The following is a 15,701-nucleotide window of genomic DNA, read 5'->3' as shown; positions in this document are numbered from 1 at the left end:
TAGTTCACACTTAGCCACCATGACTCTACACCACTGGCACATCGCTTCCTCACGTAACAATTTCGTCTCCCTCAAGCCCAGCTTGAGGCGGAGCCTGCCTTTGAAAGTTGTTGAGCGAGCCCACATGGTTGGACGCTGGCATTTTCTGGGCTCAGGTTGGAACTGGCAGCAAAAAAAAAAACACCACGGCAAAGCTCATAAAGGCATTTCATGGGCTCTGCAACCCGGTGTCGGCAACAATAGGCCAGGTCCCGTAAACAGACTTTTATATTCCGTCTGCAACTCTAGTAAAGCTGTATCCACGAAGCACGGCCTAGTCACGCAGACCGGAGGGCATTCATGGGCAGGTTTCTGTCGGCCCAAGAGTTAATGGGAGGGAACACGCAGGGAAGAATTAAATTTCTTTACACTGGGGCTGTCTCAAGCTGCGGCAGGGGAAAAGAGTGAACAATAGGCTGGAGTTTTCAATGGCTGCTATGACCAGGTTTTCCATAAACCACATTCAACATCCTTTGCGCTATACATTATCCTAAGACATGAGCAGCAAGGGAATCTTTTACCATCCCAGCTTGCTGCAGTGGCTCTCAATTTTTTAAAAACCAATTAGAGTATAATTTGTTTATTCCTCTATTGATATGCTGGTTTCCCACCAAACCAATGCCACTCCAAGAACAGCGTGTGGTTGGTGGGAATCCAAGATAAGACCCAGTTGACGATGCATTCCACTTGCTTTTTAAAACATGTAGTATGTTGTTTTTAAAACATAAATCAAGATATAAAACACAACACCAGATTAAAAACCACAGGAGATCAGAGAACAGGATCAAGGAAAAGGGGATTTACACTTTAACTAAGCCGATAGCTAGAAATTTTAGGCTGAGGGGGCTTAAAAATTTACCATATAATGTGGGAGGGAAGAATTCTCACAAGAAGAGCCAGAGGCCTAATGTTTCACATTATTTAATAGTAAAATGTATTATTAAATTATTAATAGTAAATATATCATTATTATTCATATATATTAATTAAAGGAGTGGTTAGAGTGTTGGACTGGGAATTAGGCATCCTGGGTTCTAGTCTCCACTCGGCCATGAAGCTCATGTGGGTGACTTTGAGCCAGTCATTGATCCTCAGCCTAATCTACCTCACAAGGTTGTTGTAAGGATAAACTGGAGAGGAGGAGGAGGAAGGTTATGTAAGCCACCTTGGGTTCCTTGCAAGAGGATAAAATGGAGAGGAAGAAGGTCGTGTACACCACCTTGGACTCCTTGGACGAAAAAAGGCAGGACATAAATGTAACAAATAAATAATTTATGGATGGTGCCACAAAGCTCTAATTATCCCTCCTTAGACGGATATATTCTCTCTCTCTCTCTCTCTCTCTCTCGATCACATTCCTTAGCACAAACTCTAATTTTTAATTTGCAAAGTCCGTGTGAATTGTGTGGGGAGGAGGAAAATGAAGGCATCGGTTTTATTTATGTTTCTTTTAAAGAAAAAACAAACCCCAGCCCACAAAGACCCGACTCCCTTTGTTCATATTATCTTCCCTCCCATTGTTCAAACAATGTTTCAGATTTTCTGATCTGCCCCGAGTCTGGGCACCCTTTGCATGAGGTTAGGAATACAGCCCAAGAATGCGGGTGACACTGCTTCAGGTTGAGCAATGTTTACCCTGTTCGCGTCCGGGACGTCCACTTGTGCTGGCAAATGTCCATTTGTCAGAGAGCATTCTTCCATTATCAGGGATGGGAAAAGAGAGGGAGCCAAAGACATCTTGAGAAGAAGTCCTCTCAGCGAGTTGGCAACATTGGCTCTATGCATTCAACCATATATTCAGGGCTGAAATCAATGCAGTGGATTTGAATGGCATGAGTGGTTCAATGTTTATCAGATGCATTCATAGGGAGAGCCCTACTGTATGAGACCAAGAGTCTATCTAATCCAGGCTCCCTGTTTGCTACAGAAGCTAGCTGATATCTAGGTTCTAGTAGCACAGGGTGGCCAATCTGCTGCCCTCCTTTGCCTAATTTCACATGGCCCTCTGGCTAATTTTAAAAGCCCTCTCCAAACCATCAGTTCAGAGCTCTGACAAGAATGATCTGCCCCTTCCATGGCAGCCCTCTGAGCAAGAAGGGAAAGGGGGTGTCAGAAATAGAGAAAGAAAATGGGTGCCAGAACGAGAAAAGAGGGGTGTCAAAAGAGAGAGAGAGAGAGAGAGAGAAGGATTGGAAGAGAGAGGGGGAGAAAGAGGTGTCAGAGAGAGAGAGAGAGAGGAGGGGTGACAGAGAGAGAAGGATTGGAAGAGAGAGGGGGAGAAAGAGGTGTCAGAGAGAGAGAGAGAGAGAGAGGAGGGGTGACAGAGAGAGAAGGATTGGAAGAGAGAGGGGGAGAAAGAGGTGTCAGAGAGAGAGAGAGAGAGAGAGAGGAGGGGTGACAGAGAGAGAAGGATTGGAAGAGAGAGGGGGAGAAAGAGGTGTCAGAGAGAGAGAGAGAGGAGGGGTGACAGAGAGAGAAGGATTGGAAGAGAGAGGGGGAGAAAGAGGTGTCAGAGAGAGAGAGAGAGGAGGGTTGACAGAGAGAGAAGGATTGGAAGAGAGAGGGGGAGAAAGAGGTGTCAGAGAGAGAGAGAGAAAGAGAGAGAGGAGGGGTGACAGAGAGAGAAGGATTGGAAGAGAGGGGGGGAGAAAGAGGTGTCAGAGAGAGAGAGAGAGAGAGAAAGAGAGAGAGGAGGGGTGACAGAGAGAGAAGGATTGGAAGAGAGGGGGGGAGAAAGAGGTGTCAGAGATAGAGAGAGAGAGAGAGAGAGAGAGAGAGAGAGAAAGGGGATGACAGAGACAAAAAGGAGGTAGTAGAAAGAGACAAAGAGAGAAAAGGGGTGGTTGTCCACTTTTGGCTCTGCTCCTGCCCATCACTGACATGTGGCCTCTGACAGAAAAAATGCTCCCCTCCTCTGGGTTAGCAGATGGTACATACATAGCAGTACACAGTGAAGTGATGCTGAGATTACATTTGGGTGCATGTCACGGGGAGGGACCATAACTGGGGGACCATGTAGAAGGCCACAGTCCTGGCTCCTCCAGCTAAAGGATCAGGCTGGGGTGGACCTGGAGAGCCACTCCCAATCAGTGTCAATACCGGACTAGATGGACTCAGTGTAAGCCAGCTTCCTATGAGAGGCCTTTCCGAGCTCCACCTGAAGGTGCCGGGGACTGGATCTGGGTCTTTCTGCAGCTCTTGCTCTGAGCTACAGTCCTTCCTGTAGGAGCATGGGAAGCCGCCTCCTATGAAGTCAGACTCTTTGCCCATTTACTCCAGTATTACCTGATGCCCAGACTGCATCTTTTCTGTGTCTTGCTTTCTAACGACGCGTTTGGTTTGTGGTGCATGGCGCTTCATACCAAATTTATCTTTGAGCCCCGGGACTGACAAAAGGCATTTTCTTTCCCAGCTGGCTTCCTTGGTTAATTATTTCTGATCTGCCTGATGCACTTTGCAGTGTGGCATCCAGGGTGCCCTGTGGTTGTCTCTGAAGGTTCTGAACATTTATTTTTAACTAAGTTAAACATGTGTACAATGAATCACTTCATACCTTCCAAGTGCACCTGTTGAACAAGATGCAGCACCTCTTTTTCTCACAATTGCTGGCGTGTATTGAATACATTCCTAGCACGGGAAACGTCGAGATTTGTGGGACTGGAATTTGGGCTGGAGAACCTTAGTTTCTATTTGGCTTGTACCTGACATAATTAATGACATGCTCTGGGAAGAAAAGTGGTGAACATGCATTACACCAGGGTTGCAGAACCCCTGGCCCACAGAGCATCCCAACCCGGCCTGTGCTGCCTCTTGGAGTTCCTCCAGGGGGCACGGTTTAGGGCATCCACACTGCTGTCTCCAATCAGAGGCAGGAGTTAGGATCCAAACAATATTGGTTATAGGAAACTCTGTCTGTCTGTCCGTCCGTCCGTCCGTCCATCCATCTATCTAGGTGTGCTAAATATACAACCAATTCTCATAAATTCCCCATGCACAGGTTAGGACTCACCTGTGCATGGGGAAAAGCAGGTGCTCTAGCCCCCCGTGTGGGTGAGTCCTGCCACTTTTTATCCCCGCTTCCATTTCCAGTCTCGGAGGTAGCAGCAGAGATGAGAGGCGGTGGGAGTTGGAACTTGCAAATGAAACAAAACTGTAATCTATAAATATGGTAAGTAAGTCATAAATGAAATTGGTGCCTGATTTTCATAAGGCGTCTTTCAACACTTCTGGAAATGATTTGAAAACATGTGCTTTATCACAGTCCTGACCTTGAACTAATTGTTGCAACTTTATGGGATGGATTTTTTTTTAAGTAAAAATGAATATTACCTGGATGGTGAATTTCTGCCTGGTATTAGATGCTACAGGCTTGTGCACTGTGGTTGTGAACATCGCAGAAAGCCACAACATGGCACATAATCTCAAAAACAACAACTTTGGAACATGGACCAAGGGCAGTTTGGGGGGTGAAGTACTGTCTTTTGAAAGTTGCTGGTACGTGCTGTTTGCTCAGCATCCCACTATGAGGAGCTAATTCCTCATTCATCCTGAATGGAGTATGTGTGTACCAAACATTCAGCACATGGCTTTGTCCTGCAAAGCTCAGAGAGAGCTGCTGTAGCACAAATATGCTTTGTGTAGGACAGGGATGACAACAGCTGTGTAAGGTAGGCCAGCATTATTATCCCTGAGAGAGAGTGGTCCCCTTGTGCATTCAAAGCAGAGATTAGATTTGTACTGGAGATTTCTCAGTTCACAGTTCAGCCACTGTGAACAGGCCGTATGAGTCTATGGCTCTATATATTTTCGTTCAGGAAAAGCAGTCTGTGCATGCTCAGAGTCACTCTGACATCATCCTTTTTTTTCTTCTTGAAAACCAAAGCACTGTTTTTTTCAAGGGCAAACACTATGTACTTACTGAGATATTATAATCCCACCGCTCCTCCAAGGGGCTCTAGGCAGTGTACGTGGTTCTCCGCCCTGCCTTTTATCCTCACAACAACCCTGTGAGTTAGGTTAGACCAACGGATAGTGACTGGCCCAAGAACACCCCGAAACATTTGTGGCTGAATGGGGATTCAAATCCAGTGCTCTCTGGACCTAGTTTGACACTCCAACCACTATGCCACACTGCATCCATTTTTAGACCTTATTAGTGACTCTCTTAAAATCGGATGGTAATGAACAGCCTGAACAATGACATTCCTGAGAGGCATGGAACCTCCATAGTCAAGGATAGTGTACTTCTGAATATCAGCTGCTAGGGGCCAAACAGCAGGGGAGGGCTGCTCACGGGCTTCCCGGAAACACCTGGCTTCCCACTGTTGGAAACAGTAGACTAGATGTGCCTTTTGTCTGATCCAGCAGGGCTCTTCTTATCATTCCCTCGATTTCTGATATTCAGGTGTGATGCTGATGCGACACCACCCATGCACAAGAAAGAGGTTTTGGGGCTTGGGGAAGGCCCAGTGTTTGCAAAGGTATAAAAAACTTTTCAGAAAAAACCTAAGCAGGAGAACCCCCCAAACAGCCCAATGACAGGCCTTATGACTCCAGACAGGCACCTACTCTTGTTGTTATGAGCCTGTTTGGTGTAGACAATGGAGTGTCAAACTAGAACTGGGAAGACCCCCAGGTTCAAATCTCCACTCAGCCATGAAGCTCATTGGTTGACTTTGAGGGCCAGTCACTGTGAGCTTCTCCAAACGAGGTTAAAATCCTGCACCCTTACCGGGGCTTCTGCTTCCAGTTTCCTTGCGGGATTAAGATCGTCTCCTTTACACATGGTTGTTTCCAGGTTTCTTATTTCTGGGCAAATTCTATGTTTCATTATACAGCCACTAGATGGTGCCGTGGTAAAGCAGGATTCCAGAAATCCACTGGAAATTTATCGCATTTCAAAGCGTGATAAAATCTCTTATTGCATTTTCCCTGTTGAGAATTACACTGCTATAATGGCCAGAAAGCACAGGAGGGGTCCTGGAGGTTGATGATGTCATCTAAAGGATGCACAAAAAAAGTGAGTGACGAGCGCTAGGGATGTATGAAAGTCACTTACCTTTTCGCGGATTCTATTCATGGGGGGGGAGGCGTTCCGCCACCCCCCCGGAATCCTCGACGGGGGGGGGAGGTGATCCAGTCCTCCTGCCTGGAATCCTTGACAGTTGGCTGTGCTCCACAGCGGCTCCGCGGAGCAGCCAGCCAGGCCCAGGCCAGGGCCGTCCGCAGCCGGATTTCTGGCCACAGAGGGCTCTGGGTAAAAAAAACCAACAACCCGCGTACGCAAATGGCGGCGGCTATGGCCGCTGCCATTTGCGTTCCTTATTTTTCTTCGTCTTAGTCTACGTAAATATTTACGTAGACTAAGATGAAGAAAAGAAAGGGGAACGCAAATAGCGTATTGGGCGCTGTCTAGCCACGGGAAGGTGGAGTAATTTTGGCTGTCTAGCCACGGGAAGGTGGAGTAGGGGAGGAGACTGCCGGACAACACATAGAATGTGTTGTACCGGCATTTCTGCCTTACCCGCCCCGGAACGCCCCGTTTTGGCCGCTCTGTGCTCCTCTTCTGAGCACGGAGTGCGGGGGTGTTCTGTGCTGTCTGTGAAGCAGCGCAGAAGGGGAGGATGGTCGGTTCCCGGAAACCGACATATCCTATGGCCGCTCCTAGTGGCCAAAGGATGGCTCCCTTAGAGATTTTATTATATTTAGTGGTTTATAAATATCATAGAGACTTATAAACTTTATTGTGTATGGCCATAGGCCTTTACAATGTTAAAAAGAAAGAAACCTTTCCTAATACAAAACTTTGATTTAAATAAAAAAAATTTTTTTTTTAAACTCAAGAAAGCTATTAAGAACAAACCATATCTACCATATGCTAAAAAGGTTGACCACCCATATCGAATAGGGTTAGATTTCTAGTACATCATAATTCTTGATGTGGTGAGACTGCAGCTTCTTGGCTGCCAAGATATAAATATCACAAATAAAATTATTATTAGTATTATCATTATTATTTCTTCTCCCCAGGAGTCCGCTACAGCCAACCAGGGAGCAATGAAGTCACTTCCTCCTCCACCATTAGTCACCACGGGAACAGCTCCATGGTGACCACCAGTCAGGCTGTCCTGCAGCAAGTGTCTCCAGCCGGTCTGGATCCAGGCCACAGCCACAGCCTGCTTTCACCGGATGGCAAAATGGTGAGTACACCTGGCCTATTGTAGCTGAGGTGCTGATAAGATAAGATGGCTTAGCAGGCAAAGCAAACAAGACTTTCTTTTTCTACTTTTTGGAAACTGTCTGGGTATTGGGGTTGTTGTTTTTTTTTGCACAAGACCTATACTGAACAAGGAAGCATTTGTGGAGATGTGGAGGGAAAAACCCCGAGTACGCTCAGTAAAAGTCGGTGCTCTGACCTTACCTTTCCATGGCAGTGGGTAATGGCATAGGCTTTGAAACATGCCAATAAATGTGACACAGAGACGTTCTCGGTGTATTGATTGAAAGCCTCCCAAAGTGGAATGATGGGATGGATCTCTGTTTGCTCTTCTCCATTGACAACATTCCCATTGAGAGAGAGAGAGAGAGATGATTTATATCCCGCTGTATCTCATGAACTCCAGAGCAGCTTACAACGGTGTTTTAGTTCTGTCCCCAATGGGCTCACAATCTAAAGAAATGAAATCGTTTGGAGGATCAATGAGGCCAAATGAAATAAAACTGATGTTGTAAACACCCTTTCCTGATCCAAAAGCTGGGGCTGTACGCATGTACACCCTGTAAATGAAATGGAAATCCTGCCAGTTGGGAGTATAGCGGGGACTAGATTCACCCTTCTCCCTGTCAAATGATGGATCGCCAGAATTTCAGCTTTTTTAAAGGGTTATGTATACTCCCTGCTGGATCAAAGCGCTTGACTGGCAAAGGCATGGCTGTGCTCAAGATTGACTTTATTTATTTTTAAAAATTATATCCCAGTCTATCTTGTTAAAAACAATCTAGGGCCGCTTACAAATTTCAGTCAGTAAAATAATCCAACCACAAATCAATAAAAAAGAAAAAGAGAAAAGAAACATATGTTCTTATCACAGTATACAGGAACTCAACAGGAGCGGGTTTCCCCATCATTGCCGGGAAAGCTGCCCCTGTTGGATTTTGCCCTATCATGCAGTAATAATGGGACAGAGGTTTTCTCCCTCTTAGGAAAAATAATAATAGTGGCAACTGTATTTGGGAGACCTTTGAGAATCGGCAGGCTGGCTGTTCCACTACAAACATGCTTAATGTTATGCCTCCTTTCTTAGGAGGGCATTATAAAAAATTGCCATTGTTTGTAAAAATCTGAGTGAGGATATTGGCCATTCTGTTACTGAATGTCCTTTTTATAAAGATCCACATGAAAAATACTTGTCTGACTTTAGGAAGAATTTTGTTACACCTAATGATCTTGTACGTTTCCTGTTGTTTAATAGTGAAAACTATGTTACTTTGCCTGCCCCAGTGCCAGCCACGAAATTGACAGCTAAATTTGTTGCTCAACCCTGAATGTCCCTTCGGTTTTTGTTAGGGCTTATAACTTAGCAATAGAATTATTACCGTTACTACAAATGCTCTGTGTTAGGGCGAGACTAGATGTGACGGTTTTTGTGTCTTTAGCCCTTGCATGGCTGTTCTTACAAAACAAATATGGGGAGGGAGGCACACCAGATCAGGATCGTGGGAGAGGCTTTAACCATTCACACACTCCATGGCCCTATCTGAATTGTGGGGGTGGGGGGGATACCCACTATTCGCAATGGGAGGAAAGCGCTCATTGGAGTTTTCCTCCGATTGCAAGTAGGAGACGCTGCCCACACCCCCAGTCTGTTTCAGTGTGGGGCGCTTGCTATTTATTAAAATACACTTGTTTGGGGCTTTAGTCTACAATCCCATGCACATTCATCTAATGATGAATTATATGTCTATACCGCCCCATAGCCAAAGCTCTCTGGGCAGCTTACAAAAGTTAAAACATTAAAATACAATATGCAAAGTTTAAAAACCATTTACATAAAGACATACGGGCAATATATACAAACAACATATAACTAAAAACAACTTTGAACTAAAAACATTTTTTAAAAAATCCAACAATAAAACAACACAGCTTGTTCGGTGGCGGACTGGGACGTAGGGGAGAAGATAAAATCCCTTTGAATTCAGTGGGGCTTACTTCTGAGGAAACATGCCTTGTTTGGCACTGTAAAAGTAGCGAAACGCAACATAAATTTTAAAATCTGTCTCCTAGCCCTGGGCAGGTTAAAATAATAATCATCAGAATTTGCATTGGAATTTGCCTAGGAATTATTCCGATGTTTGAATTCTAGGCATGTGTTAGTCTGGTCTCTCCAGGCACGGTCTTTTATGACTCTGCACTCGGGGCCATAATTCTGGGGAGTACATTGGCAGCTTTTGTTTGTTACCATGGGGTCAAATTCTTTCCTGGTCAGGTGACTCAGCTCCCCTGTCCTTATTAATTCATATTTTTCTGTCCTAATCACTTTTCCAAGATATGCTGGCACGTTATATGGGCATTTGTAAATGGCGTATTTTTGTTTCACACGCATGCCTGGCTGAGGCCAACTGGCCTTGAGGAATGTCTCTTTCCTCAGGGTAAGAATATAAGGAATTGTGTCATGCTTTGAAGTAACTTTGGATTCTTTTCATAGTTTATGTTCAGCACAAGGGCTGGATACATTAGTGGCATTCAGTGTGTATTCTGGGGCACTAGGGTGGCCCTTTCTGAAATGGCAAAAAAGAGGAAATGCATCACCAAAAAAGAGGACAAAAGAGGACGGTTTGCATTTTAAAAATTGCATATGCTAATTTATACATATCAATGCAAACTTAGACACAATTATTAAAATTTAAATGGAAAAACAGTACATCCCACCATAGTGCAGAAGACTGTGCCCAGGTGATGTGAGTGCTCACCTGTTCAGGTGCTAACTCTGGATGGTGAACAGTTCTTACAGTTCTTTATTTTTAAATTAGAATTGGACCCAACAGCCCTTCAAATAGAGGACAGTCCTCTGGCAGCCCTCTAAAACAGGGTGGGGGGGGTCAACTTGTGACCCTCCAGATGTTTTGGCCTACAACTCCCATCAGCCCTAGCCAGCATAGCCGGTGGTGAGGGATCATGGGAATTGTAGGCCAGAACATCTGGAGGGCCACACGTTGCCCACTCCTGCTGTAAGAGAGGACACACTGTCACCCTATGGTGAACCTTGGAGAAGCTTATCTGACGTTCCTCAGTAAGAACCTTGAGCAGTGCAGGCTCCAGGTTTGAGTGAGCCATTGCCATGAGTCCCTCTAATGGGCCCTCATGTTGGTGTGGGGTCCCCCATGTCTGTGTGGGCTCCTATATCGACAGGTGCCTCGTCTTCCCCTGTTTATTTCCACCCAGTCACAGGGGCAAGTGGGCAGACCTGCTGACGGAGAAGAAGGACGATGTTGTCAGCAATGTCCTGATGAACATGAGTCAGCCGCCACTGTAATTCCCCCACAATGCCTCACAGCGATGTTGTGCTGCTGCAGGACATTATGGGCAACTAAAATGGCAGCTGCCCAGTAGAAAAGGGAGTCAGGATGATGCCAATCTTCAAAAAAATCACTAATGGTGGACAAGCTTCCCTCAAAGAGAGCTTGCCTGCCACCACCTATCTTCCCTTCGGTGTGTAGCCAAAGAGGAGTACTTGATGTGCTCTCAGTGAGGCCCATAACTTGGCCAATGTGCACCTGAGAACAGGTGACGATGCCACAGGGCCGGACGGGTGGAGCTTGCCAACGAGAGTCATGACGGCCATCTTGAAAACAGTTGCCGCGAACACACTTGCCAAGAAGTAGTCTATGTCAAACATCCACGGTTTAATCTGAGGTGTTTATTTTTCCCCACACACACACACCGCTTTGGGCTCTTTCGTACTGGGTTCCTAGATGCTGCTAGAGTTATACCTATTCCCCCTCTTCGTCTGGGCCCTGCCAGCCCTCAGTGGCAGAAGTGTGAGAATATTCTAGAAATTCATCCTGTGGGGTTATTTTTCTTGGCCTAGCTCGACTGACTCATGTCACACTGGGTGATTTTTATAGTCTCTCTCTCTCCCTTGGCTGGGGATGCATAGTTCTCTTCTGAGAGAGCCTGGCTTTCCATCCAGAAAGTCGTTTTCTAACTACCTTGGCCAGGGTCACACGGCACTCTAGAAATAACGTTGCCAAGGGGATTTCCCCCCAACCCCTTGAAGTGCAATGTGAGACAAATTTTGGGAGGACCTTTCTTTCTCAGGTGAAACATCTGTAGGCGTTTGGAGGGAAGTGAAAAAGGATTTAGAGATAAGATTAGCAAAATCGCTCAAGGTTGGTGGGGAGATCTCATGTCTCTGAAATGATACTGGTTTTTCACCTAAAACCAAATCTGAGGCAAATTGGGAAGGCCCAGTTCAGACCAAACCTCTGTAGGAATTCTAAGGGTAGCTAAAGGGCTTTGGGTAGAACAAGTCACATTCCTAAAAATGGTGCTGGAACAATCTATTTCTCTATCTATTTAAAATATATTCTGCTTTTCGGCTGCAGTATGAGGCACTGCAGCTCTGCCGTTGACTACCCATGCCATGCCTCAGCTTTGAACTGTCCTCCATTCTTCCTTTCCTTGGCAGATTACGGTTTCTGGAGGTGGGCTCCCCCCAGTCAGTACTCTCACCAATATCCACAGCTTTTCCCATCACAATCCACAACAGTCGCAGAACCTCATTATGACGCCATTATCAGGAGTCATGGCTATCACACAAAGTAAGTGCTTTTCTGTTATGCTGGTTGACTAGATTCTTCTTCTAATATGCATTTATTTATATATCAACATCAGTTTGCATCAGTCTGTGTTTTGTGGATTGACAGGCATCTTTTGTTCCGTCGTTTGCTCATTGACAGAATCAGATTTTTTTAGGGATGTACAAGAATTTCGTTCCACTTACGCAAGCGCGCATTAGCGCAAGTGCGCATTAGTGCTAATGTGCATCAGCGCAAGTGAACATTAGCGCTGATGTGCATTAGCAAAAGTGCAGATTTGCGCAAATTAAGCTGAACACGGGAAACTGAGGAAGGAGAAGCAAATGGCGACTAAAGGGTTAGGCCAAAGGCTTCATAGAAACAATGGGTTTTGAAGAGGCATTTGAAGTAAGAAAGGTGGAGGGATTACCTCCTCCCACCCTATCATCAACTGAGACGGAACCAGCATCAGGTCTGAGAGGGCAAGGCATTCGGGGGGGGGGCAGCACTATCTTGCTGCCCCACACATCACCCCAGTTCTACCCTCAGTGTAAGCTTACCAGGCATTGGGTAGCAGGGGTCTCTTTTGTCTTTCATTTTTACAGAAATCTTTCACAATTTCAGGGCCCATTGGCATTGTGGGGCAAAGAAGATTATAGGCACGTAGCCTCCACTGATGCTTTATTTTGCTGCCCTAGGGCAGTATCCAACTGTGTCATTCCATTAGCTCAAGTGACGTTGCGCTAGCAGAAACTAGGTTCTGAACTATGCGCAAGAGAAGAATCCAACTAAGGTTATGGGTGCACAAGCGTGGTTGCGCTAGCGTTTTCGCGTAATGCTTCCGCAACGCATTGTGCAGCCAGTTACCCAACCGCCACAGTTCAGCGGATACAGGTACTCCAAGGAAAGTCTCTTCAGGAGAAATGACTGGTTGGCCGGAGCTGAGAGTTGCGTCCCCAGCAGAGGTCCAGCTTGTGGTCGTCATTCTCCTCCTGGGAGGCAGGGGTCAGTAGATCGAAGGATGGGAGGTGGATAGTACAGGTGTAACCGATCTCAGAGCTCATCCTGATCACACTGATGAAGCTGGCTAGGCTGCAGCTGCTTATATGCACCTCTCAGGGCCCATACTTTCATTAGCCCACTACCACCCCCTCCCCCTTTGATGCAAATCCTCCTGTGGTTAGCCATTTCCGCCTTACAGCCCCTCCCAGTCTCATTTTTATTTTTAGCTGATATGCCGAGCCTGAACCCAGAGGCAAGAGAGAGGTGTGGAGGGCAGGGCAAATAAAAACGGATATGTATTTATGTAAAGCATTTTATCTCGGAGCAGCTTGCATGTAATCAGTAAAATAAGACCGTCCCTGCCTAGCCATATGCTTTCAGTCTGAAAAGATACGAGACACAAAGAAAGAGGGATGCGGTGGGAAGATGAAAATATTAAGGAGACTAGCTTACTGGTAGTAGTAGTAGTCATTCTAGATTATTATGCCTGCTTTATAGATTACTGTGCTGTTTATTGTTTTGCATTATATTGTATTTTATTCTTTTAAATATTTGTATAGTTTTTGGATTTTAAACTGTGTTTAGAATCATAGAATAGTAGGGCTGGAAGGGGCCCTCAAGGCCATCGAGTCCAACTCCCCTGCTCAGTGCAGGAATCCAAGTCACAGCATCCCTGACAGATGGCTGTCCAGCCTCGTCTTGAATGCCTCCAGTGTGGGAGAGCCCACCACCTCCTTTTAAAATGGCATTTTAGTTTTGTAACTGGTTGTAATCTGCCCAGAGAACATTAGTTATTGGACAGACTGGAAATGTACTAAGAGTGCAATCCTATGCAACTTTAGATTAAAAAAAAGCCTACAACTCCCAGTATGCCCCAGCCAGCACAGCTGGCTGGGGCATGCTGGGAGTTGTGGGCTTTTTTTCTGTTTAAATTTGCATAGGGTTGCTTCCTAAATATACCAAAATTTGGCAAGTGGCACTATAGAAGAAGCTCACTCATCACAGTAGATGGATTAGGGGGCTTGACCAATCAAGACAATTTCATAAAGATATGGTTTCCATTTTTGACTTTTGTTCAGAAAAAGAAAATGACTTCAGACCTTCACTCACACAGAGATCATTTTGTACAGACTTAATGTCTTCAGAGTTGAATATATACCTTGTGCAACTCTTCCTATCTAATGTCACTTGGGCACTGCAAGACTGAATGTGGATCTTTATACAGTATCATGAGCTGTTATACTTTAAAGTGTTGTTAAAAGTTTTGGTTATCTGTTTAATGGAAAAATAATTTAATTTTTTTTTTAAAAAACCGAAATGTAATAAATAAATAAGTCTTTCAACAGGGCTGGTGGAATGGCTTTGCTTTCCCTCTCACCTCTCTCTCTCTGATATTAAAAATCAGATTTTTAAAAAATTGAAATCTGATTTTCTTTTTAAAATATCAGAAATATTAACGGCACAGTCCTCTGCATGTTTAGTCAGGAAAAAAGTCCTACAACTCCCAGCATGCATGCTGGGCATTGTAGGACTTTTTCTATCGAAATATACATAGGATTGTGCTCTTGGAGCATTTTTACACTAGGCTAAAACCCTGCAACTTCACCGGGTCTTTCTGCTTCCATTTTAACTGCAGGATCATGACAGGCTCCCTTTACACGTGCTCCCCCCCCGACTTCCCCCTTATCTGTGTGTTCTATACGTTTCATTATACAGCCACTAGATGGCAGGGTGATCTAGCTCCCCTTAGTGCGGGGTTTCCTCTTTTCATGAGGAAATCATGATTATTATCTCTGATCTTTTAAAAATGGGATGAAGGTCATTTAACGCGGTGCCCTGGAGGTTGATGCTGTCATGTAAAGGACCCGCAAACTTCCATGAGTAACCAATCTCAATTGCAGGATAAAAGCCCTGTGTGGAGAAGCCCTTAATGTCTGTTCAAAAGGGAACATGTATTAAAATATAACGTGGCTTCAGTACAAACAAACATGTTAAGATCCACTCTTACAGTCTCTTAACAGAATCCATGACAGCCCCTCCAGCCTTTCAGCCTTACGCTTGCCACCCCTGAAAGCCTCCAATTGTGTTCCTCCTCGTCTTTCTCTCTCAGGCTTAAACAGTTCCCAAGCGCAGAGCGTCCCCGTCATCAACAGCGTCGCCAGCAGCCTGGCAGCTCTCCAGCCGGTCCAGTTCTCCCAGCAGCTGCACAGCCCTCACCAGCAGCCCATCATGCAGCAGTCGCCCAACCCCATGGCGCAGCAGCCGTTCATGGCCACGGTGACGCAGCTGCAGAATTCACACAGTAAGGATCTTGTCAGGTATTTGCTATGGGGAACAGCGGGACTTAGGTGCTTCGTTGTGTGTGTTGCTGGGCGGGGTGGTTGGAGCAGGGGCCAGAACAGCGGCCACATGCTGGCTCTCCCCTTCAGTTCCCGGTTCTCCAGAACAGTCTGACAATCACCGCTTTCATGCAAGAGACGACTTTTCTGATATCCGGGTTCTACAGATGTTGGCTTGGTTCTGACATAGCAGGAAACCACAGTTTCTCATTACATCTTGCGGGCCTCCAGATTTTTTGGCTGACAGTTCTCCTCAGGGGCTGCGGTGGCTTAGTGGTTAAGACGCTGAACTGCAGACCGGAAGGTCGGCAGGACAGCAGTTCGAGACCCGAGTGCTGCGTGACGGAGTGAGCTCCCGTCTTCAGTCCCAGCTCCTGCCAACCTAGCAGTTCGAAAGCAAGAAATTGCAAGTAGATAAATAGGCACTGCTTCGGCGGGAAAGGTAACAGCATTCCGTGCACCTCGGTGTTCAGTCATGCCGGCCACACGACCACGGAAGCGTCTTCGGACAGCGCTGGCTCT

The 15,701-nt window shown here is 45.8% G+C and overlaps 1 protein-coding gene across 3 annotated transcripts in view; it reads left to right on the top strand.

The window, feature by feature from the left end:
• Positions 1-15,701, top strand: part of HNF1B (HNF1 homeobox B) — a 77,523-nt gene that overhangs the window by 46,118 nt on the left and 15,704 nt on the right. For 2 of the 3 annotated variants that reach the window (XM_084823313.1, XM_084823312.1), the window contains exons 5-7: positions 7,069-7,238; positions 11,730-11,862; positions 14,951-15,142. In XM_084823313.1, coding sequence (XP_084679439.1) covers positions 7,069-7,238; positions 11,730-11,862; positions 14,951-15,142 — 495 coding nt within the window. Of the gene's footprint in view, positions 1-7,068; positions 7,239-11,729; positions 11,863-14,950; positions 15,159-15,701 lie in introns of all 3 variants that reach the window. The other variant, XM_084823314.1, reaches the window with a different exon arrangement.

This window comes from Heloderma suspectum, chromosome 16 (genome assembly GCF_057233095.1).
Source record: "Heloderma suspectum isolate Gila_16-S chromosome 16, 16-S_ref, whole genome shotgun sequence".
Lineage (NCBI taxonomy): Eukaryota > Metazoa > Chordata > Lepidosauria > Squamata > Helodermatidae > Heloderma > Heloderma suspectum.
This window is presented reverse-complemented; position numbering and strand designations above follow the sequence as displayed.